This window comes from Podarcis muralis, chromosome 4 (genome assembly GCF_964188315.1).
Source record: "Podarcis muralis chromosome 4, rPodMur119.hap1.1, whole genome shotgun sequence".
In the NCBI taxonomy this organism is placed as follows: Eukaryota; Metazoa; Chordata; class Lepidosauria; order Squamata; family Lacertidae; genus Podarcis; species Podarcis muralis.
In genome coordinates this window covers 75,231,735-75,257,953 of record NC_135658.1, presented here as the reverse complement: position 1 = coordinate 75,257,953, position 26,219 = coordinate 75,231,735, and the positions used below count along the sequence as shown (strand labels likewise).

At 41.8% G+C, this 26,219-nt stretch overlaps 1 protein-coding gene across 5 annotated transcripts in view; it reads left to right on the top strand.

Moving 5' to 3' along the window:
• AFF3 (ALF transcription elongation factor 3) overlaps positions 1 to 26,219 on the top strand; it is a 285,260-nt gene that overhangs the window by 133,221 nt on the left and 125,820 nt on the right. For all 5 annotated transcript variants that reach the window (XM_028727893.2, XM_077927591.1, XM_077927590.1 and 2 more), the window contains one exon: positions 20,039 to 20,083. In XM_028727893.2, coding sequence (XP_028583726.2) covers positions 20,039 to 20,083 — 45 coding nt within the window. The remainder of the gene's footprint in view (positions 1 to 20,038; positions 20,084 to 26,219) is intronic.

Below are 26,219 nucleotides of genomic sequence, written 5' to 3'. Positions count from 1 at the left end.
GCTTTTTTATTCTCTAGCCAAAGATTTTCACATTTCTCCGAATGAGTTTGCAGACTCTCATTGTGTGCCTCAAGAGGGGTGCAAACATGTGTCATGGGGCTTCTTCCAAATGGAAGAAAGGAGGCATTATTGAGGTTTTTTAATATTATTATTATTATTTATAATGTTTGAAAACATGATGCATTTTCAAGTATGGTAGGGGAGGGGACACCACACACAGTACAATATTTCTTTTGTTCCTTGACTGTAGTTTTCAAAAGACGCTTCAGGGAACTATGTGATTCCTCGGAAGCTTATCAGGGGTTCATTGGTGACAAGATCCAAAATGGAAGAAGCGCGTCCCTGAAAGACACTGCGTGATGGTGACAGGTGGTTCACTGGGCTAGATGGCACTGGGCTTAGTTGTATCTGGGTGAACTCAAGAGTTTCCTGTTGCTGTTCTGTTTATGTTGAAGAGGTGCAGTGGGGTGTTCCTAACCTGGCCTTCCTAGTATGCAGGTTACTGCTGGTAGCCAAGTCAAGAGAGAGAGGGGGAAGGGAGGCATAGCAGTAGGAACCTTGGATTGACTCAACTGCTGCACCTGCACCCACCTCCTTCCTTGCCACCTTGCCTCTCTCCCTCTGTTACTGGTAGCAACCTCCACACTGGGAAGCTTGGTGAGCACTTTGCAAGAGTATACAATAACTGACTTTCCCCAATACAGTGGTACCTCGGGTTACATATGCTTCGGGTTACATATGCTTCAGGTTACAGACTCCGCTAACCCAGAAATAGTACCTCGGGTTAAGAACTTTGCTTCAGGATAAGAACAGAAATCGTGCAGCAGTGGCAGCAGGAGGCCCCATTAGCTAAAGTGGTGCTTCAGGTTAAGAACAGTTTCAGATTAAGTACGGACCTCCGGAACGAATTAAGTACCTAACCAGAGGTACCACTGTAACTGACTTTCCCCAATAACCCTTTTAAAAAAACAAACAAAAAAATAATAATTGCAACATTCAGGGTTTGTGCCAGATATGAGAGATTCCCCAATGGCTCCCCATAGCGGGGGGGGGGGGGGACACATTTGAAGACCACTCGTTTAAGGCACAACAATTCATCAAATTATTATGAATTTTCCAAGTCGAAATGTACTCGTAAAAACCCCAGCCGAAGTTCCTTCTCAGTTTGCCTTACTCTCAAAGCAGTATTGGATATTGCTGGCATCCGCCTGTCTCAAAAGACAACAGAGAGCACCTCGGGGGGCGAAGTCAAACCGCTGGAGAATCACAGCGCCTGCTGTAGCCGCAGAGACTGGGAACTCGTAACTGCTGCCTCCTATGTTGTTTTTGCAAAACAACCAAAAGTGATCTCTCTGGGGGGCAAGCCTGGGCAGTGTGTATTGGGGATGCTGGACTTGGCCTCAGTGATGTGCCCCAAAGGAAAGCAGAGCAATACGTTGGGCACCTGCTTGGCTGCAGGAGTTGCTAGTAAGAGGCATACAAGGCGCTATGCAACCGTCTTAGGGATTTGTGTATGTATTTGGGTATTTGTGTATGTACATATGCTGTATGGAATCTTAAATGTTTATATTATTTTTCTTTTCTATTTTATATTGTACACCCACCCACCCGCACACCAATGGAAGTTGATTGGAGATTTGTTTGGTGACAAGCAACTAGCAAGTTTAATTAGGAATAATAATACTAAAGCTATGGGATGCAAATTGATCCAGTTATTTACTTACTTAGCCTAGATCCTTCAGCACATGTATTACTTTTTTAGGAGTTTGTAATTCTTTTTTTAAAAAGCACCCTCATCCTTTTGCATCATCGGTGAGGATATCCGCCCCACAATTGTTATTGTTAGTATTTTAATTTGGGAACTCATTGAAGAGTTGCTTATCTCCTGTCTCTCCAAACTTCAGAATTGCCCGTGTTCCTTTCATGGTAACATTCATCAAAAATTATGCTGCCTTCACCCCTTCTAAAATAACAGTGAAGATAAATGGATCGATTGACCCCAAGAGCAGTTTATTTATCCCTTTAGTCACACTTCAGTAGTAAAATCAATATTTCTCTGAAATATCTGATATTACAGTGGTTCCAGTAAATACTGACGCTCCTGAACTATGTGTGTGAGAGAACAGAAATTTATTATCAGGTTAGATATTTTAGTATCTATATTGATTTTTCTGCGAATGCTTGTGAAGTTTTTTATTTATCTGTATCTAAATGAGTGACATCTGCTGCTGTGTGGTGGTGGTGGGAGCCCCCCCCCCCCCCAGTAATCAAAGCCCTGTTGAAGGAAAAAGAAAACTCATATCTAACAATCTTAGTAAAAAGTACCTTGTCAGGATTGTATGCTTATTTTGAAATGATGCACTGTCTAGTGGACTGTGTTTTCTCATGGTGCCCCTTTGTTGGACAAATGCGCAGCATGGTAGGCCCCCCCCTTTTTTTAATACAGATGTTGACACCACTTGATGTATAACTACTAAATTGTTTTGGAGTGCTGGGTGGCTAATGGATTGCCGTATGGATGGAGCAAAGGGAACAGAACTGATAGAGAAGGTGCTGGAAAAGGGGTCATGTTTGCCTCTGTCTGTTTATGTATGTTTCTTAATTGAACATAATGACAACTGATAGAAAAACATTATCTCAAATCAAATCTTTCTACTGTAATCCACACATGCTTAAGCTTAAATGGAAATGGTGTGCATATATAGTGGGGGGAAATTGCAATGAAAGTTCTGCAACAGATTTGAGGTGGAATTGAGGCCCTTAGTGAACCACAGAGAAAAAAGATCTGGTGTAGTTGGTAGTGCTGGTGATGGTTCCTTCAGCTTGTTTACTTTCACTCCAGTGGTTGCCTCATGCATGTGGTTATGTGCAGTTGCCTTTGTAGCTTGAGACAACAATCCTCCAAACGTTTACATCAGAATAGCTCTATTGAAGTGTTGGATACCAGGTAGGCAGCCCGGACTGTGCCTTGCTAGGGTTGTAATCTGATAACAGTGTAGTTCATAGAACTACTCTCAAGGTTGTAGCTTAATGTTTGATTTTATCTAAAAGAATGGGAGCAGGTTACAAGTGATTTTAAAATACTCATACAGACAGACAGGCGAATAGATAGACCAGCTATTAAATATAGAATATATACAATGCTGGTGTGTCTCAAACCCTCGGTGAGTTAGGGACTTCCTCTGCATGCGAAGACAAGGCTCCGGCAGATTGAGCGTACGAGACCAATTTCAGCTCGGACTTTTCCGACATACCTAACTGAATCAAATGCACACCCACAGCTGGAGAGGTCTGAATTGCAGCCTAGATGTCTGTTATTGGCAGTCTGTTGGTGGCAGTAATGACAAATTAGAGATGGTTTTGGCTCTTCCCTATTCTGCTGGAACTTGGTATCGCTTCATAGTGGCACGAGTGTTTCAAAATATTTTATTTTGTGCCCTCTTGCCACAGTTCCTTCCCCCTACAATTGCGCCCCAAGTGACCTTATCCTTGGTCATCAAAATCAGCCAAAATGTTATTTTTTTAAAATATAGAGGAAGCAGGGACCTGTTTGTGAAGAGCAGCCAGGTGGAAAGAGTAATCCTAACCTGTGCAGAGAGAAGGTGCATCCTTCCTTGTTTTAGGATCTGCATAGGTGGCAGCAGTGCTATTGGAGCTGAGAGTTTCCTTTCAGCTGCAATGCTGTTAATTCCTTAGGAAGGAGAAAATCTGTGTAGAGAGGGCACTGCCGGCCGTTGCTGTTTCTTAAGAAACTCTTCCATCACCTATTCATACTGGTATCTCTTGTGTTCATTTCTTCCGCCGGAGATGGTGTATGGAAGCAGAGCATGACCAAACGATGGAGGTTAGGGAACTGACTTATTATACTACAAAATAACATACGCCGGGGGTGGCTAACCTTTGTCCCTCCAGATGTTGTTGGACTCCAACTTGGCAATAGAATTGAAATATTGCCCACATAATTGTGGAAATTGTTTGATCGTTTTTAAAGCCTGTAGCTTTTGTATTTTATCTCCAATCCAAATCTTCATTACTGTCATAGACCAGCATAAGGTAAAAGCACCTCCATACATAAATAAAACATGCTAGATAGGCAATAATGCAACTGCAGAAATAGAGGGTACACATAATCATTCTCTCAGTTACAGTAGACCAGCATAAGATAAAAACACATAAAACATGTAAATTAGACAGACAGTTTTAGACCCACTGTGTGGCACATACCCTCCTCCGACGTATGTCAATCATAGCAGCACAATATCTGGCAACTGAATATGTTATATCAGGATTTATATCTTGGAGCAGTAAAGTGATATAGAATTGCCCTGTGTGTCCTGGAAATTTGTGTATTCTTGGAAGGATAAACCTAGCACATATGTTTGTGAAATACTAGCAGTGGAGAGAAAAAATGTCCATTTTTTTCATTTTATCTTATTTTACATTGCTTGAATAGGTTTTGGCTCTTAAGTGGTTTATAGATTGGGTTTGTTTTTTTAAAAAAAAGAAATAGCAACACCACCACCAACAACTCCCATCAGTCCTAACCAGCTTGGCCAGTGGGTGATGGGAATTGTAGTCCAACAGCATCTGGAGGGCCACCCTTACTATAAGGCATGTGCTTCCTTTAGACAAAACAATCAGTACTATTAAACAGATGAGATATGCTTTAACAATACATGATCATATTTGGCTCTGTTTGCTGAAAACTTATAAGCAATGAAGTATGCTGCTACTTCCCTCATTTCTTCTTGAAAATTGTCGTTAACACAAGGAGTAATGTTTTTAAGAGGTCAAAAGACACAATGCAGTGCCATCATTTTTATGACCGTCAAATTAATTTATTTATCCATTGCCTGCACCTAATGGAGATTGACTCTCCTGGTTCCCTGCTGTAATGATGTTCACTGAGTTGAAAATGAAGATGTTGGAGGATAAAAGTAGTGCTCTGACTGCTATTGATTAACTGTCTTGTTTGCTTCATTGTTCAGGCTTCATTAGCCTCTTGGGCAGAGAGGCACCCTGGTATAGCATCCCTGACACCTTGCTGAAAAGACGCAGGCTTTTAAAATGACAGCTTTACTTAAAATACAGTTTGATGTACAATTGTTGATGGCATAGACAAAGACAACACCTAATAAGTTAGAACAGAAATACAAACAAACAAATAACAACTCACTGAACTATACTCATATCAGCCTCATATCAACAATAATCTGGAAAAAATGTTATTAGGTTATGAATATATTAACTGCAATAGTATTTTACAACCCCCCCCCCCCAAAAAAAAACGAGCAGAATAAATTGTAAAGGAAAATGTGGTATTTTAAGAGCTGGCCCAATACAGTGGTACCTCGGGTTACAGACACTTCAGGTTGCAGATGCTTCAGGTTACAGATTCCGCTAACCCAGAAATAGTACCTTGGGTTAAGAACTTTGCTTCAGGATGAGAACAGAAATCGCATGGCGGCAGCGGGAGATATATCTAAAGTGGTGCTTCAGGTTAAGAACAGTTTCAGGTTAAGAGCAGACCTCCGAAACAAATTCAGTACGTAACCAGAGGTACCACTGTACTTTTGCTGTGCCTTCCCACCATGAGGGCCATCAGCTGAAAAAATATTGTTGTGCCATGCAGATACCAGTTCCTGCTCTCATCTATCCCATACCCCCCCCAACATTTTGGGAGGGCAGTTCAGGGCACCCAACCATCACCCTGCTGACACCCTCCCTCGCCCCGTATCTGGCTCGCCCACTTGTCCCCTCCTTCCTCCTCCCCCACCCCACCTACCTTTCTCCAGTTGTTCGCCTCTGCAGCACCTGGCCTGCGCCATGTCGGGAGAAGCGGTGCATGCCGGGCCTACCTTCTGGCAGGCTATGCCCAGCTTGCGCAGCTTCCCATCTTTTGGTCCCTCACCCTGGTGTGACCAGCACGGGGCACCAACATCGGAACATTCGGGACTGGGGACAGAAGCCGGTCATAATTGTTCATGTTACAATGTTATGAAAGGTGGAATCATCTTTTTTCTTTAACCACCATGTCATCTGGCAGTTCCCCTCTATCACTGACAATTCACTGCAAACCTCATAGTTTTGTGCTACACGTATTTGTAATCATGAGGTTCTCATGGTCTTCTTTTCATCATGGGCACAATTCAGAGGAAAGTAGGTATGCTTAAGAGCCATTGAAATCAATATGAGGCCCAAGGAGTGTTCAGGGGTGTGTGTGTGTGTGTCCCATTGATTTTATTATGATGTGCCCAGTAGCCTTACCATCATCCAGATTATGTTTGAGAAAGGGCTTTGTACATGGAATGATACATGCACATAAAGATGGGGAGGGAGGTTCCTGCCCCAATCAGAGTTCACCCGAATGTGAAAAATCTCTATGCACGTAAATTGCTTGTAGATACTAAAGGTAAAGGGACCCCTGACCATTAGGTCCAGTCATGGCCAAATCGGGTTGCGGCGCTCCTCTCACTTTATTGGCCAAGGGAGCCGGCGTACAGCTTCCGGGTCATGTGGCCAGCATGACTAAGCCGCTTCTGGCGAACCAGAGCAGTGCACAGAAACGCTGTTTACCTTCCCGCCAGAGCGGTATCTATTTATCTACTTGCACTTTGACGTGCTTACGAACTGCTAGGTTGGCAGGAGCAGGGACTGAGCAACAGGAGCTCACCCCGTCGCGGGTATTCGAACCGCTGACCTTCTGAACGGAAAGTCCTAGGCTCTGTGGTTTAACCCACAGCGCCACCCGCATCCCCTTGTAGATACTATTCCACCATATTTGTTGGCAGATTCGGGGTGGGTAGCCTCCACAACCACCTTCACACATTCCTTGAATGCATGGGTGGGTTCACTTCATCTCCCCAATGAGAGGTAAGCAGGCAAATAAAGCGTTAAGTCCCATGGAATTGAATGGAACTGGAAAACACAAAAACCTCCTTTAGATGATCATTTTTCTGTATTTTTTTCTTAAACATTTTGGAACAGCCATTGCATCTTTCTAACACATCTGATCAGAGGTGTACCAAAGCTCCCTTGTTCCATTGGCAAAGAACTGTATTGGTGCCCCAGGAGATGGGAGGGCGGGCAAGCAAGCTCCTAGTCACACCTAGCAAAAACAGAGAGGAGTGATTTTTGCAGTCCCTGGAACTTGGTGGGGGCCAACCTGGACAACCCCTGGGGTTCGCCCCCGCATCAGATACATGATAAATGCATTTAATTCCCACCCACTCTTCCCAGTCTGCCTCCAGATAAGATATTGTACATGTGTTTGTGTATAAGTTCATGCATGCACATTAATTAAAGTTAAAATATGGAACTTACTTCTGTCCTTGTGATTAGAATGTGTAAATTTCATGGCAGCAGATAGTAAGAAAGCTTGAACTGGATTAATTTTTAATCCTCTCCCTCCCCCTTTAATAGTGGTGTTTGTTTTGTGGATAATCTATGTAGCTAGGTAAAATGGAGAAGCCCGAAACATCTGCTAATCCTTTCACAATCAGAATGGTTTTGTTTTTTTGTTTTTACCAAAGCAATGCCAGTTAAGTGCAAATATGTATTTCAGGTCAAATACAAATTTCTGCGTATTATTATTTTCATTTTATAATTGCACTAAAAGCAGCTGAGTAAGGCCTGGATTGTAAGCCTCCTTGGGAACAATATGTATGCTACCTTGAGTTCCATTATGAAAGAAAGGTGGGATATAAAAGTAAGCGCTATTGGCAAAATATTTGCATGGCCTGAACTGGGCCCATAAAATATACAAATAGTGAGGAGTTTGTTCAGCAGATGCAGAAATGGGGAAAAAATGCAGAAAAATGATTTAACACATACAAAGATGTTTTTGAATGAATCAGACTTTGCTATTTAATTTACATTTCGAGGGCTCATTAGGATGATGAATGACACTGGTGGAGAACAAAACATACTTCCGGAACAAAAGAAAATCTCTGTAGCCTAATAACATTTTATGCCAGCACTTACATTTGTCAGAAGTGGATGCTATTTATCCCTATGATTATTTAAAAATCATTTTTATTGTCCTTTGTTCTGTGTCCTCTTCTGGGAATTTTAATTCAGAGTTTTGACACCTGCTTATTAACTTGCCTGAAGTATGGAGTACAAAGGCTCGTGCTATATAAATAATTCTAACCAGCTATGTTTATATTACTGGCAGCTGTACACAAATTAGCTCAATTTGGATTTATTTCATCTCAAAATAAGAAAGCATTCCAGACAGTGTCACCTTTAACTCACTCATACACTACTGAGATGGCGAAGCGCTAATAAATTGCTTAATACCTGGGCCATGAGCATGTCACTTTCTGGGGAGAGACCTGCAAGAGTGTCCGATTGTCTGATTCTCCCTCTCCCTCTCCCTCCCTCCCTCACACCCACACACCCTGCATACCCTCCAACATTCATCAGATGAAAATAGAGACATTTCTCACCCCCCACAACTGACCCTCTGCAAACCCCCCCCCCATTTTTTGTGACTGCAGACCTTTCCCCATCAGAAGAAGGGCGAGAAATAGGACACAGCACACACACCCTCCATCATCCATTAGAAAACCCCTTAATCCTGATTTTATTTTATTCCTTGGCAGATCTGCAAAATAAAAGCACGCACCAAAAAAAATCTTTTTTTAGAAAGGGGCAAGTTTAGACGCAGTTGCACAAAAGCATTTTTTAAAATAAAAAAGACCCTTGCACTCTGCTTCACTCTGCTTGCAATATGGCAGCCCTAATTAAAACAAATACTGCTTCTCCCCATTGAGTGTGTTTGAGTGTGTAACATTCTATACCACATGATTGTAAGAAAACCTCTCAGTTGTTTACAAAAATATAAAGTAACATATTAGCATTATTGATTAATTTTAAAAAACAACAACCCTGATTTTTAAAAACGAAAAGCTAAAAAGGCTAAAAGCTAAAAAGACATTAAAACACTTCTACGTGCCTGGATAGGTTTGCCTAAACAAAAATGTCTTAAGCAGACAGCAAAAAGAATACAGCAAAAGGACCCTGCCTAAGGTCAATAGGCAGGGAGTTCCAAAGTTAGTGCTGCCACACTAAGAGATTGAATCCTTACACATGTGGTATGAGTTTTATGTGGCAGCTGTAGCAGGGCCAGATCCGCAGATTGAAGCGGCTGAGTGGGTATGCATGTGGTAAGGTGATCCTGCAAATAAACTGGACCCAAACTGTTAGGGTTGTGATTACATCCTAGAAAGTCAAAGACACTGCAGAGAGAGTTGATAACCCTCAACCTGCTTAGAATTTATCTTACCTAATGTGGAAACTCTTCCCCATCTTGGCTATGTTGGAGAGAGAAGCTGGTTGTGATGAATTACTGGGGAAGAGAAAGACAATCTATATGGTCTGCACATACTGGATAAGATTTGGAAACTTGAGTCCATTGTTGTGGATTTATTTTAGTAGTGTTATACCTTTTAAATTCCACATTCACCCAACGTTTTCATATTCTGTCCAAAGAGGGTGTCAGGTATTTTACCATTCATGACCCACCATGTCTCCCCAAAAGCTTTGTGCACACTTAAACAAATACATATACACTTGTGCATTTGTTTATAAACGCAAACAGCATTTCACAACGTCATGCGCATTCGAACTGCATCTGAAGATAAAATGTTAGTATGTTTGGGTGCATTACGCCTCATTATCTAATTGCTTCTTCAGTATTCTGCAAACGACCTGATGTTTCCATACAGTATAGCCACACAGTATAAATGTTGCATGTATACACATTTGTTTCCTGAGTTTCCTGCTGCCCAAAAATAGTTCTGTAGTTCCATCAGTGCATGAGTCAGAGCTCTGGAGGATGAAAGAAATCAGAAATTGCATTTGCATGTGGTAAGGAAACACTTCAGTGTAAGCTTTCCATAGAAGTGTGGAACAGTAAATGCCACACAGCTTTAGTTTATTCATTATGAAATGATGTGGAAGTGTTTGATCTTACACTTTTCCTTCCATAGTCAGTCCTGACTTTCTTTAACGAGTTTGGATGACAATACAAACAGCTACAGTGAAACAGCAAGACTGATTTTCCCCAAGAGCAATTGTACTGCTTATTCGTAATGCAAGTTTGTTTCAATCTCTTTCTGCAGTGGTTGCTCTAACAGAGAGATCACTGGTTTAATTTTCTTTTCCAAATACATGAACAACCTCACACATGTCAGTGTATATTCCTATTCAATGTGTAAGGTATCAATGAACAAATTCTGTGTTTTTCCACACACACACACACACACACACACACACACACACACACACACACACACTATATCCCCTTTTCAACATGGTGTAGCAATGTTTCTATGATTTATGCAGCTTGATGTGAAATATTTTCTATTAAGGTTAATCAATTAAGGGTCAAAGCCAATGCATAAATGAATAAATGTTGCAGTTCTTTTCCAAAAAGGGTTCTGCGTTGCACACTTGTATGCACGTGGAACCAGATATCATTGCATAGAATATTAGCCTTCATGTCTGTTTTTGTGAATTTCTAAAGGCATTTACATTTTATTTTATTTTAAAAAACAGCACTCCATATGAATATATTTGCTTTCATTTGTTGCTCATCTTCATCCCTTCTATTTTCCTTCTTTGCCCCCACGGCCATTTCATCTGGTTGTGGCGAACCATGTGGATTTTATTCAAAGACATCAGGAGGCCACATTTGACATGGTGGCAACATAAACGCTCGTAAAGAAAAGCATACACAGCACCTCAGCCAATCAGATTAAAGAATGTGAGGGCAAAAAGTAAGGCTAGGGAAATGAGAGTGAAGGAGGAGGACAATGGGGTTGAAATGAAGCTGCAGCTGAGGATGTTGAACACCATCAAAACGCATAAGATCATCAAGATTAGCTGAGGTTTCGTTCTTTGTTTTGCAGTAACTCTTGGGCTATGGAGACTGAGCCAATCTCAAAGTAGCTATTCAAATGTTTGGGGAAAGGGTCATAGCTCAGTGGTAGAAGATCTGCTTTGCAGGCAAAAGGTTCCAGGTTCGATCTTCCTGTTCTCCATGAAATCCTGGAGAGCTGCTGTCAGTCTTTGTAGATAGTACTGAGCTACATGGACCTATGGCAGGCATAGGCAAACTCCGGCCCTCCAGATGTTTGGGACTACAATTCCCATCATCCCTGACCACTGGTCCTGTTGGCTAGGGGTGATGGGAATTGTAGTCCCAAACATCTGGAGGGCTGGAGTTTGCCTATGCCTGACCTATAGTCTTACTCTGTATAAGGCAGCAGCATCCTATGTCCCTAGCGTGAGAAAATATTAAACAAATATTCACCCCTATAAGTTCTTCCAATTCTCTGAACATACAGTATTACTTTTTTATTTATGCTTCTGCTTTGCTGTTCCCCCACCGCACACAAAAGAAACTCAAAGCAGCTAACAACAATACAGTATGCGCAACAATTAAACCAAACAAAATGCATTAAATAGCCACACCAAGTTTTGATTCCATTCAACCTAGAATTTGTTTTTTTTCTTCATTCAGATCCAAGTAGGGTCAAGGCCATTAAGAGGATTTGTGGACTAGCAGACATCAAATTAACACTCCCCCTCGCCAGAATGTAGAGTGGACCAGATGGATGTATCTACTCCCATTTCCAAGTAATTGGGCACTCGCACTAAGCGTAATTAGTTTTCTTTCTTTAAGCCAAGGCGTTAAAAGTGAGTCACTACTTCCAGTGATGGCACATTAGTGGACACGCTATGGGCATTCTCTTGGCCTCCCAAAGTCACAAACTTCCCCATAAGCCCCCAATAAGACAGGTTCTGGCTAGGTGTCCAGATTCCTCTACTCAAAAGGGTGATTGACTACTTTAACCTGTTCCTGACCGGGCTCAGGAAAGACAACATTTGGTGCCCAGTGAAGGGGGCTTCTAATTGATCAAACAACGAAATCCCCTACAGAGTAATGCTATCTAGTATGGCCTTCTTCCTTTACCTTATGTCTATACCATTCAGGCTGAGCTGCAGGTCCCTGGATGCTTTGATGAAAAGCTTTGGTCTCACTATTCACCATCCAGTGCTCAGCATGAGAGGGAAAGGAACTTCTAATTCCATTGTGCAGGCCAGCAGTGACAACTACAGAAAGGCCTTATCTCCAACCTCCTTTGTGCGATCAACTCAAGCACAGATGGGGGGGGGGAGAGAGAGAGAGCATTGACTTTTTGTTCAGGTGTAAAAGTATTTAAGGTCAGCACCGCAAATAAATCTTATGTAATAGTTTCTTTATTATGAATTTGTGGCCATAGCCTAGGTCCATTCTTAAGATTTCCTGATGGCGTTGGAAAGATCTGTGGTCTTATCCGTGTTGCAGATTATGGACAATATTGATACGATTTCTCAAATGATTAGATTTTTCTTTATGTTCAGAGAACTCCATCTATTCAGTGATTTATGATTCATTTAATTAGAAAAGCTCTTAGCGCTCAGGCAGAGTACAGGATTCTCCCCTCCCCCACCGCCATCCAAGCCCAAAGGTGCATTCATCGTAAAATAATAAAATTTGTTCTGTTCACTAAAACCTTTATAATTATTCAGTAATGATAGAACAAGAGCTGATTAATAGGTTATTAATTGTTATAACCTTTTAAACATATGAAGCGAACACTCTTAGGGGCTTTTTTTATAGCCACGGAGAAATGGGCTGAGGTCTTTTCCCCATCGTAGTAACTGATAAATGACTATGCTAGAATTTCCAGATATCCTTAATAGTGCATGAGCCAGGATGAAAATTACTCTGAAACAGGATACTACCACCTGTGGCTTTTGGGGTTCTCCTTAATGGCAAGTATTCCATCATCAGATAAATGTTCAGTGTTTTTTTGGGGGAAAAGGGCAACGACTTGTCTCCCCTTCCTGGCTTTTTCCGGATGCTCTCCTTCCATTATTCTATGTTCTTTCCCTCTCCTCTCATCCCACGCCCATTCCTCAACCTTCATAGGGATGCCACCCCTGGCACCCCTCCCCCACCCAGGCAGGTATGATGGAAGCAGTTTCTGTGGCCCATGGGAATTTCCCCATATTCAGACTGCAGTGATACCCACAGATTCTTGAAGTAGGCGATTCTTCATTCCCCCATCCTCCTTGCCAACTGAAGAGGAGACCTGCAGAGCTTTCCGGCCTTAGCCTTAACTCCCTTTTTTTCCTGCTGCATTCGTTCGTATAATTTTCATCTCAGTAGGACTGAATACCAATGATCATTTATAAACAGTTTTTCTCATTATGTTCATAGTTATGGCATTATTTTTTATAGCTCGCTAATTACAAACACGCGAAACAGCAATGTTTGGTGTTAAATAATGTAAACAGCAATGTAATTCATTTTCACATTACATAGCTTTTATTGATTTATTGCTAATTTACTTTTTAAAAAGGGGGGATGGGTTCGTGGAATAAACTATCTATTTCAATAAGTTGGGCTGTGTAGTACTAGCTGGTGTTTAGATTCACATTACAGTGTTGCAGAAAGGTCAATTGTTCCATAATGTCCTCTTTTGTTGTAAGTGTCATTCTGTTACAGAAAAACAACAACTATGCAAATAGGTTCTTGGTCTTTTTCTGGAAGAAGAAAAAACAAGCTTGTTGAATATATGCAGTTGCTATCCTATTCAGGCTTACTTTGGAGTAAGTTCCATTAAACACTAAACATCAAACCCCACCCCACCCCACCCCCCAGTGCAGTTTTTGAGGGGGTGTGGGAGACTTCAGATGGGAAGAGTGCAATATGAAGTCCTGTTGTACAAGTGGAAATCTGTCCCACTTGTGCACAGACACCCCTGGAGACAACCCTTTGGGACTTACTTCTGACTAAGTATTCATAGGATCACTGTTTTAGTGGCTTAAGGCTGTTGGTTTACACCAGGGGTCAGCAACCTAAGGCCCATGGGCTGGAAGCATCCCGCGGAGGTCATTTGACCAGCCCACGAGCCTCCCTGAACCGAAGTGCCCGCTCGTGCGTTGCACTAAACCAGCACAGCGTGGTGCAGGGACTTGCTTCCACGGTGCTGGAAATTGCGGGCGCGCACACTCATGCACACACACAAATCTGGCCCTCAGAGAGATCTCTGTGGGACCAATCCGGCCCAGGCAAGATAAACCTTGCCAACCCCTGGTTTACACTCTGTCTTCCATTTGTATGGAATTTTTAGAAGGTTTTTATTGGTTGTATTTGTTGTGATTGGTTTTAGTGTTTATATTGTCTTTGTAAATAGCTTCGGGAAACTTTTTATGAGGATAGTCACTAATCTGCATTTGCCCCACATTTGTAATAACACCATTGTTTAGTGTTGCAACCCCTACACTTTGGAACTCCCTGCTTATTGAGATCAAGCAAGCCCTTTCACTCTTGTTGGCGCCTTCTAAAATCATTCTCGTTTAGACAAGCCTATGTAGCTGCTTAGGAAATTGAGATCATTTTAATCTGTTTCAGTATTTTAAATTTCGTATGGTTGCGATTTTTAAAATTGATGTTACTGTTTTATATTTTGAAAACAGCTTTGGCATTTTTTACTTTTTTACAAACAAGCAGTTAATAAATTTTATTAAATAAATAAGCAAGTCCCACTGAAATAACTAAGAATTGCACTGGAAATCTCATTGGCCCTTTACAATGAGATGTCTGCATCATACTCTGTTAGACATGTGCACAATATGCTTCTGTTCTGAACAGTTGCATCTTTGCAGGTTTTCTAGGAAAAAGTAAAACTTACTGGAAACTGACTTTTTCTTTTAAGGGAGCTGTTCTGGGTTAACAAGGTGCATATGGTTGTTCTTTTTTGACAGTTTGCATTTAGAGGCGAATCTATCAAATCCATGCTTTCCGAAACAACATGAGAACCAAAACACATCTATCATTCATAATGCACACTTACCTGAACTTTTAAGTGCAGTTTTTCAACCACTGTTTGCAAAAATGCATATATTTGGTAAAAGTGTGCATTAAAATGAATATATTTGAGAAAATACAAAAATGCACTGTATAACGAGAAATTGCCCGCAGAAATGTATACAAGTATGTGTTGAGAAATGCGCACTAAAGTGCTGAAGAATTTTCATGAGGATTTTTTAAATTTCTGAGTAACCACAAGCACTGTATATGCTTAATGCTGACTTTTAAAATAAAGCGTTAAAAACTGAAAGCTTCTGTTAAAAAGTGGGACATAAATATTTTAAATTAAATAGAAAAAAATAAAATTGGTTTGAAAACGCAAAGCACTAGTGGACCTTGGTTTTTATTAAGGCTGGGCACTAATATGCTGTGCAAATAGGTTTATCTGCTACAAGGAGAAAAAGATCCAATTTCCTCTATGGAAACTTTCCAGAAAAAATAGGTATCTATTTCAAACAATTATTCATGCATTAATGCACTAATAAACATGTTGCAGCAGATAATGTACTATGCAAAATACATTTTCAAAGAAGCCCAGCTGGCTCTTCTGGAAAGACAGTGTTTTTAGAGGCAAGGAACTAAGCCCTAGGTACTTTCGAGAATATCCTGCTTTTGCTGAGTGCTGATAGGAATCCAACAGCATCTAGCAGGATGAGCTCTGCAATCTGCAGTAGCAGTTTTAATTATGACCATTTTCCAGCAGCGTGGCAAGAGAATATGTTCAGCTCAACATCCATTTTAATAAATAAGAAAAGCATTAATATACTGTGACAAAGTATTGATTTTCTGCAATCAATCTTTCACAATAACAATAAAAGCCTTATATTTTATTAATAGAACTATACAGTTCCAGTCCATTACATCTCCTCTTATTGTTTCTGGACTGCAGTGTGTGTTTTTTATACGAGCAAAATGTTAAAGAGTTATGAGGATGCCTGGCTAGAATGTCTAAAAAACATTTCACTGGAGGTGCCCAGGCATCTTTTATAAAGTGAAATATTATCAGTGCAGCTGTTTATAATTGATTACTCCAATGTTGCTGGAAAACTAGAGAGGGTTGAAGAGGTTTCATTTCCCCCGCTCCTAACCTTAAGAGGCTTCAATCACAGTGTAAAAATCCCAGGCCTTAGTAACAAGAAACAGTCTGCACTCCAGAATCATCTCAGCGCTTGCATACGAACCTGTTTTCCTGTGGACATATTGAACACACGGACCATTGACAATTACTCTTCTACAATATTGTATTCAACTCTCTGAAGAGCTATTGTCTATATGTTAAATAAAACCTATGCACCTTTACCAGTGAGTAACAGTACAATCCTATGCAGTATAATGGGTGTTGGGACAAAAAATTCCCATACTTTCATATATTCACTAATGGGGACTGAACTGGCAGTGATTAACCAGGAATGAGACCTTGGGATCATAGTGGATAGCTCAGTGAAGATGTTCACACAATGCTCAGAAGCTGCAAAACAGGCAGATTTCATGTTAGGGATCATTAGAAAATGGACTGAGAATAACAACACTGCCATTATCATCATGCCATTATACGAAATGATGCTGAGAGCACACTTGCAATAAATATTGTATACAGTTCTGGTCGCTATTGTAGAGCTGGAAAGGTTTCACAAACGGGCAACCAAATGACCAACAGGTTGGAGTCACTCCGCCATGAATAAAGGTTACAACATTTAGGCTTTTTAGTTTAATGAAACAGGCAAGTAGAGGATGACAAGATAGAGGTGTGTAAGATTATGCATGCAGTAGAACTTGAAGCCATCCAATGAAACTGAATGTTGGAAGATTCAGGACAGACAACAGAAAGTACTACATCAAACAATTAAACTATAGAATTTATACTCTCAAGACATAGTGATGACCACCAACTTTGATGGCTTTAAAAGGGGATTGGACAAGTTCATGGAATATAAGCCTCTGTGTGGCTACCAGCCACAATGGCTATGTTCTACTGCTGGAGGCATTTTAGTTGCTGGTCACCAAACCATGGGTGAGGGCTATTGCATTCCATCTTGCTTGTGGGCACCCCATAAGTATCCAGTTGGCCATTGTGTAAACAGGAAGCTGGAAGATGGTTTTGGCTTCATTTAATAGGGCTCTTCTTATGTTTTTACATCTGCTCAGAAGTAAGTCCCTTTGGGTTTGGGTTGAAGCCATCATCCTATACACACGTACTTGTGATTTAGTCCAGTCCTATGCACACTTAATTGTAAGTCCCATCAAACTAAGTAGGACTTACTTCTGACTAGACAGATGTCAGACCCACTGTTTTCAAGATATCTTATTCTCCGGTAAATGCATAATTTCATTCTTAGTGGGATGTATCAGTGTGTAGTCACTGTGCATCTGTTATGTACTGAGTTAAATAGGATCTAAAATGCAGCAGTCTGATTGGTCCGTAGGAGCCACCCAATCCAACTCCGGGTGGAAGTGAATCCACAACCTGATTGGCCTACAGGAGAATCCCAGAATTAGCCAATCACGTGGGGCCCACTGTGTAAATAATGTATATAAAGCAGACATTTCAGGGGAACTTACATTCCTCACTACTCTGATCTGAATAAAGAGCATGAAATCCACACTTGACTCCGAGTATATTCCAGCATCCTTCAGCATTATATAACATTTTTAGTCATATTTGTGAACACACAAATATGAGGTGAATTTGTACCACCTGAAAGCACTTTCTTTCCACGCCAGCATGCTATAGCAGAAGCTTTTATTTTATTTTTCAAGAGGAAGAAATCACAGGAACGGAAAGAAAATGTGCTTGCTGGCATTTTCCATCCACAAAGCAGTAAAAGCCATTTTCCTCTGAGATTTCAGACAGTTTAGTATCTCTGAACATTCTGAACCTAGCTGAGAGAGCAGAACCTCTGCACTGATAAGCTTTTGAATGAATCTTATCTTGAGGTTCAGAGCAAAACTGCTGGGCAATAAATGGTCAGGGCTTGTGGGACTTGAGAGTAGCCTCCTCCCCTCCAATAAAACCAGGAGCACTCTCCTGCAAGCTCTGTAAAAGGCTAGCCAGGTAAAGGTCAATTAGAGGGGAAGACAGGAGCTCTCAGAAAACTGGGTCATTTTAGAAGCCAGACTGTTTTGTGATGCAGGACTTTTTGAAGCAAGAAGCCTTTCTTTAAAAAGCGAATGTCTTCCCCAAATGAGGAGGGGGTGGGGAGAAGGAACACTTACAGTACTGGTAGAACAAATGGAAGGCAAGTGAATTTTATTTTGAAGAAGATATTACTGGAACCATTAAGACAAACAATAACAATGTCTTTAAATACAGAAGAAGGAAGAAACCAGCCAAGAAGATGGTTGGACCATTAGCCAATAAATGTGTGAAAACATTACTGAAGACTGCAGAGTAACTGGATTTTTTTGCAGCAGTCTTTGTTATGAAAGTTATTTGACAAATATTCATGCCTGAACAAGTTGCTGCTGGGTCTTCATGACATCCACCCCGGGGTTGTTTAAGAACTCAGGTGTGAAGCTGCTGATCTAAAGTTATCAGCTGTTGTTGTTTCCTCACATCTTTACAGGAAAGTGTTCTGGGCACCCAAAGACTTTTGGCTTAGGGAATATCCCAATACAGCAGTTGGAAAGTCCATATGCTGCCCAGTACATCAGAAAAGTGACAATATACAGTTCAGCAGCAAAATTCAAATTTCCCTGGGGTCGTTGTCCTTCTGACTCGGGCAACTTCTGAAAAGCAGTGGCCCCAGCTCTAAAACACAATTCACCAAGATCCCACCAGAGATGGATGAGCATTATGTTACGTATAGTAATTTAAATCACTGAAATTGTAAATGCTTGTATGCACTACTATGTGTTTAAATTTGATTGGCTGGTAACTGAATTCTAGAGAGTTGTCTGGTAGTTCTCATGTGATTGGCTAACATTGGTCACATGGGAGCTATCTAGCGAAGGAGAGACTCCGTTTTGTGCAAAGCAAGATGACTATGTTTTAGAATCCACTGTGAACACTGCTAAGTTGAATAGAGTGTTGGAGTGCTTCTTCTCTGCTCATAAGAAAGAGAACAAAACTGTAGGAGAAGGTAAAAGTGGAGATCTCATAGGAGCTGCAAAGCATGCCCTAACTGAGACACAGAAGGCTGAATGCTGAGCTTTGGAAAGAGAGGAAAATAGTTGTTTGGAAGTTAGAAAAAGAAACTGTAAGCCCATGCTTGGATAAGCACTTGACTATAAATATTATGTTATAATTCATCTATAGCTATAAGTTTCTGCAAGTAAAGTTTTTGAATGTTAAAGTCTGGACATTGGTTTAATTTCCAAAGAAGAGTGTCAGTCCTATATCTGATCTGAGCTTCTTAGCTGTGATTATGCTATACTTACTTCAACAGAATACACCCTTAATACAGTGTCATTTCAAACTGTATCTTACTCAGCTGTGTTGTACAATGTGTTTCCTCTTGGTGCAAGGTGATGTTGATGAACATTTAGGAAAAGGAGTATAATAGGTAAAATTATGTTTACAATTTAACATTTTCTGTTTAGTAAAAGTTGTTCTGGCCTTTAATTCCACCTTCATTTTATTTTGTGATGAAAGGGACAATTTATTGAGAAATTCTGTGCAACTGGAGTAAAGCACAGCAACAGTCACTTCATTTCAACAGTGCTTATACAGAAAAGGCTTCTGATGGATTACGGCCTTAGAGCCAGTGTGGTGTAGTGGTTAAGAGCAGTGGACTCGTAATCTGGTGAACTGGGTTTGATTACCCGCTCTTCCACATGCAGCTGCTGGGTGACCTTGGGCCAGTCACATTTCTCTGAAGTCTCTCAGCCTCTCTCACCTCACAGAGTGGTTGTTGTGGGGGAGGAGGGGAAAGGAGATTGTTGGCCGCTTTGAGACTCCTTAGGGTAGTGATAAAGCGGGATATCAAATCCAAACTCTTAGAGTTAAACTGCAGTTTTGGTGTTTTTTAACTGCATCAAGTACATTAAGCAATGATTCTAACTTATTGAAATGGGGACAAAATGAACATTGTTTAAAAAATTACTTAATTTACATTTTTGCAGACCCATCATTTCTCACTGTATATCTGTGTTACTCCTTGTTTACAGGACAATGGGGAAGGAGATGACAGCTGCGTTGAAGAAATTTTACGGGTAGGACTCTAGTTTATCCTTCTATTATTTATTAATGCTTGATCTGACTTGGTGCTTCCCAGGCATTCTATAACAGATACCAACAGTTTGAAATATAAAGACCAGAGAAAAGAGAAATCTATATGTTGCATGGGCAATATGATTATTGTCATGATGTGGTTAGTCACTAGATGGCACTGGATTTAGTTGTATCTGCATGGTATCAGGAGTTTCCTGCTGCTGTTCTGTTGTCATTGGAGAGAGAATAATGTTCTCCTATAGCGTCCCGGAGAGTCTTCCTTAACAATGATGTCACTGTAGGCTAGACAAACGAAAACAAGGCCCTAACATTGGTGTTTCATTTTCCTTAAAAGGAATGTGGGGAATTTATGGTATGTTCATTAACCTGAGAATATGATTTATGTCTGTTGCTGCTCTAACTTCCTTCCACCAAATATCTTAAATCCAATTGTTACTGACAGGAATTGAAGACACACGAGGTTTCTATGAAAACCTTACACTTGTAAGAGTATTATGGAAAGCTCACATTTTAATTATTATTTTCTTGTATAAGTTGCAAGCAAGATGCTTTCATTTCTCTTCAGTGCATTATAATTGTTTGGCATTTATTGAATTCATATTGTTCTGGTATTCTCTTGCTTCCCCATCCCTCTTAAGTAATGAAGCAACATGTCAATAAATGGGAAAGTGAATACAGTGGTACCTTGGTTCCCAAACTTAATCCATTCTGGAAGTCTGTTCCAAAACCAAAGCGTTCTAAAACCAAGGCATGCTTTCCCATAGAAAGTAATGCAAAATGGATTAATCCATTCCAGACATTTAAAAACAACCCCTAAAACAGCAATTTAACATGAATTTTACTATCTAACGAGACCATTGGTCCATAAAATGAAAGCAATAATCAATGTACTGTACTATAAAATGAATGAGACAGTATTGTAGATCAGTGTTTCCCAACCTTTTTTGGGCAAAGGGACACTTGTTTCATGAAAAAAATCTCGAGGCACACCACCATTACAGCCCCGTGACGTCAGCACGCAGCGTCACGCCGGGAGGGACATGAATTGCTAGCAAATTACATAATCACCTCCTTGAGGGCTGGCTCATCTTCTCCGAAGGCAGAACCCCATTAATTAACAGCACAGACTCACACCATAGCCAAGACGAGGGGGGAAAACCTCAGTCATGCACAGTCATGCACATGTGGGGGCTAAATGAGGACGAAGACCGGGCAGAGAGCAGAGTTCAAATCACCCCACCTGGCCAGGACAATCCCTGGGTGCTCCCTTGGGCCACTCGCCTGACCCACCTCGCAGGGCTGTTGTTGCGAGGATAACACGGGGAGAACCACGCGCGCCCCCGGGAGCTCCTTGGAGGAGAAAGCGGGCGATGAATGCAATGCACGAAATATATGAGAGGCGACCAGGTTTTGCAGGTGAGGGCCCCCCGCCAGCCTCCGCTTCCAACACCCGGCGCAACAACACCGAAGTTTTCCCCCGGGCTCGGCTCGGGGAGCAACGCTGCTCCCCCCCGGCTCCCCTTCGCCCTCCCGGCTCTCTCTGCCGCCCACTGGGGACCCCCCTCACCTGCCAAGTCCGGAGCGCCAGTGGAAGTTGCATGCATGCATGCAGGGCGCCGCGTTGCCATTGCATTGCACTGCACTCCATGCAACACCTGCACGCATGCATTGCCTTGCACGCCCGCCAAGGGGTCTCCCCGCGGTCCGATGCGTTCCCTCCGGCGCGGATGCAGCATTGCAAAAATAAACAAACCCCGACGCAGCCCTACCTGGGGGGCAGCCTCCGCCGCTCCGCCTCCGCGGGGATCCCCGGGCTCCATCCTGCCGCCCGATCTCCGGGGGCGCAGGCAGGCTGCGCGGGGTCTGCGCGGAAGAGCCCTTGCCCGCCCGGCCGCCGCCGCTGCGCTCATTCCATGGCCGGGAGAAGAGCGCTTCAAACAAAACGCCCGGCCCGCCAGGCCACGCTGGGAAACGTAGTTCGCGCACCCCGCGTGGGCGCGGAGCCCAAGGGCGAGGGGACTACGGATCCCGGCAGCCCCCGCGCCGGGGCGGAGGGGGAGAGGCCGGGTGCAGGGATGGAGGGACGGGTGGGCGAGTGAGTGAGTGAGTGGCAGCCGCCAAGCCTTGGCCGAGAGCCAGGAAGGGCCTCCCCGGAGGAGGAGGAGGAGGGAGGCGCAGAGCGGGAGGGAGGGAGGGAACCCCAGGGGTCATCTAATGACGGCGCCCCAATCGAAAATTTGACTTTTTTAAAAAAAAAATTCTTTCAATTTTTTAATTTTTCCCGCGGCACACCAGGCAACATCTCGCGGCACACTAGTGTGCCGCGGAACAGTGGTTGGGAAACACTGTTGTAGATGATAAAAATTAAAATTATTTTTTTCCTTACGTGCACTGATGATAGTCATTGTTTGGAAGGAGGGCTTTTATCCATTTCTACAGTCATACAATCAATCAATCAATCAATCAATCAATCAGTAGCTGAACTGGGTTCCACACAGTCACAAAAACAAAGTCACAAGTCACAGTCACAAGTCAGTCCCATAAAACGAAGAACAAGTCACAGTCAAAAAAATGAAAAAGCCACAAAAACAAAAATGCAAAAAAAAATAGCAAAAACAAAAGCATGGGTGCTCGGGATTCAACAGCCGACAGCTCAACAGGAAGCCTCTGATTAGCAGTGGGGGACTCAATTTACAAACGGAACACACTCAACAAGAAGCGGAACATGTTCAGCTTCTAAAGCAAAGCTCACAAACTGGAACACCTACTCCCGGGTTTGCAGCGTTCTGTTTCCAAGTTGTTCATAAACTAAGCTGTTCTAAAACCAATGTACCACTGTGAGAAGTTTGGTAGGATAAGTAAGGGAAGAGCAAGTGAGTCCATGAAAATACAAGCATAAAGTAAAAATGCAAATAAGTAAGAAAATAAGCGAATTAGAATGAAAGACTTAATCAAGTACAAGGCACCATTATTTTGGGACCAAATACAAAGTTGTAGTGTAGGCCCCCTGCCACACGCATTTGACAATCTTATGCCAGACACACAATTTCATTAAATTTGGGAAAAAGTTAATCTTAGTTCTGAAATTACATTGTGACATACACTGGAGCTTTTCTGCTATGGCCCATCCCACCTCACCCATCTTGCTCTCTTTCTTGGAGAATAGTCCTGCAAATCTTCCATATTACTTTCTAAGTTTTTGGTTGGTAAAGGCATTGGGTGCAGGGTTGGCCTGTCCATGAGGCAGATTGAGGCAGCTGCCTTAGGCAGCAGAATCCAAGGGGCACTTCTTCTGCGGGGGGACACCACTGCTACCAATGGAGGAGAGGTGGTTTCTATGCTCTGGTGAGATCTCACTTGCTGGGGTCCTGGGAAGGTTGTGTGAGGCCTCCACACAATCCAGAGCCCTGAAGCTACAGCTGTGTGGCCCCATTAAGTCCGGCTTGGACAGGAGCAAAGCATGGGGAGCTACAAGGGCAGCTTATATTGGTGACCTTACGGTGCGGGGCAAACAGCGCCAGGGGCGCAGCAAAGCTGTGCCCGCCCCGTGCATAGTCCCCTGCCCTCTCCCCCAAGGCCGGGAAGACAGCGGACCCCCACCCCCAGTATGCAGCCATGAGCAGCAAGGAATGGAGTGGCTTATATTCAAGTATTTCCCCCTTATTTCTCCCCCCCCCCTTCCAATTTTAAAGGTGCGGCTTATATTCGGGTGCAGCTTATATTTGGGCCAATACGGTATATAGAAATAAAAAATAACAATAAGATAAAACCTCTTCTGAGCAGTATGGTGAAATATAATGCTGAAAGACATATGAATAAAGCCAGCAAATACAAATAAACAGAACTTTCAGCTTCTAAACAATAAGATTAAGCAACTTCTAGAAGCAACGTGTACTGAAAGACAGGAGAATCTGGTAAGTTGAGCAGTTTCTGACATCCAAATGACCTGTTTACAATATTAAGTCCCAATGTGGAAGCTCCTTTGGATACACATTCCATTTACACCTGTAATTCCTGGTCTAGCAAGTGATATACACAAAGAATCTGGTTTCCACATGTGGATCTCCTTAGTTACATTAGGTTGCGTGTCTGGGAAAGCCTTGCAGCCAAATACAACAATCCTACTTCATTATATTTTTGAATCAAAAATTAAAAGTGAGACAAGGTCAGACATCTGAGAGCAGATGTTGAGTTAGTCAAAATAATTTACAAATATATTTCCTGAAACAGGAAGCAAGAGTGCAGTGTGGGCTAAATAAGATAGACTTCTAAAAATAGTTCTGAAATAATATAGCTAGAAGTTGCAAGAAAACATGATCTTTTCCATTTTTCTTCCTCTTTACAATATGGAAGATCAGGTCAGGTCAGGATTCTTTCCATGTAGCTTGGTAAAAACTTGTTCTGCTTGAAAAGCACAAATATGTTATTCTGCCCCTCTCAGTTGTTCTTCTTTATTCACTTAAAATTCCATTAAAGAAGTCTATTAAAATCAAAAAAAATGTGCTCCTTGGAGACTTCATTTTTATTCTAGAAAATTGGAATCCTACTGAGGTATAAATAAAGCCTGTGAGTGAATTCTGAGCATATTTTAAACTACCCAAGAGAAGATTAAGATGGCTGAAGTTCATTGACTCAGATTGTCAACAGTATGCTGCTAGCTGAAATGATTAATCGCTTTGATAGAAAACAGAAGTAAATTTATCAAAAGGGAAGAAAAATAAGCAGGAGGGACAGTGCTGACTATAGGGGCAAGTTGATTGGATGTTTAATAATGCATAACAAAGTGTATGTCAGATTATAAGGAAATCACATGTAGCTGAAAGAAAATGAAATAGCATCATGGTAAGAAATATTTGTCTTATTTAAGCTAACCAGTGAAAGCTTTGAATCTGTTGAAATCAATGAAATTTCCTGACAAGTAAGGCCTTTTTAAAAAAAGTCACATGGGGCATAAAATGTCCCAAGAAGAAATCTGTCTATCTATCTGATCAGTAGGGGGCTTCTTTTCCTAGTATTGCAGTAAAATGCGGCCCCATGATAGTTGTTTTTAAATGAGACTTGCTTCCCTGGAGTTTTTAAGTGCTACACTTCTGACATCACACTCAGGGGTTTGTTCTGGGACAGTTAACTATCACAACATGCAGTGGAAATTGGCTAGGGTAGTAAAATGTCCTACCACCACCACCAATGTTGAGAACTGAAGTGCCAGGAAGTTGAATATTGAAAATGCTGTCCATCAGTGTTAATTACCTAGATCAACTTCCCTAAGCTGGTTTTGAACAGCATGTCCCTATATCCCAGGACAATCTTCTTTCAAAACTGAGTGATATGGTAGAGGGAACATTAGAGGGAATGTTTGTGATATGGTAGAGGGAAAAGGTCAAAAGACTCACAGGGCAGGGCTTTTTTCCAGCCCGAACTCAGTTCCGGCACCTCTCAGGTGGGCGCCATTGCCATTATAAGAGAACAAGGGATGCGTTGATGCTGAGTTCTGCCGCCTCTTTTTCCAGAAAAATAGCACTGCTCACTGGAAATACCAAAAGCAGGGTCTGAATCCCAACCAGGTATTTTGTTATGGAAGTTCCATAAGCAAAAATAGCAGTGGAATTCGGTAACTTTCTGCTGCAGTTCTAATGTTTTGTTGTTATGCCGTTAGGGCTGTTTTAAAATGTTAATTTCTTGCTTTCTTAGCTAGCCACTTCCTTAAAATCAAAAGCTGAGTGCAAATGTTTGAAATATATAAACACATTACAAAGTATAGTACACACATGCTCTGTGGAATTATCCACCTTGTTCTATATTACAAGCCTTAGGTAGTGGTGTTTATGTACTGCAGTTCTTTTTGACTTGAAAATGTGTATATTTTGGGAGGGGGGAACTCATAGAAATCAGCACTTACTGTGTGTCAATTGGTCCTTTAATATTTTCTTAAATGATGTTTGACTTGCACTGTAATTTCCTAAGAAGATGGTATGTCTTGATGGAGTATTGAGCACTTAAGAAAACCTAGACCTTTTGTATCTGCCACTTATTTCCTGATTATCTTTCTGGAGGTCAGGCCCTTCATTTTGACACTTAATGAATAAAATGTCTACGTTGCAGGAAATGGGATAATGA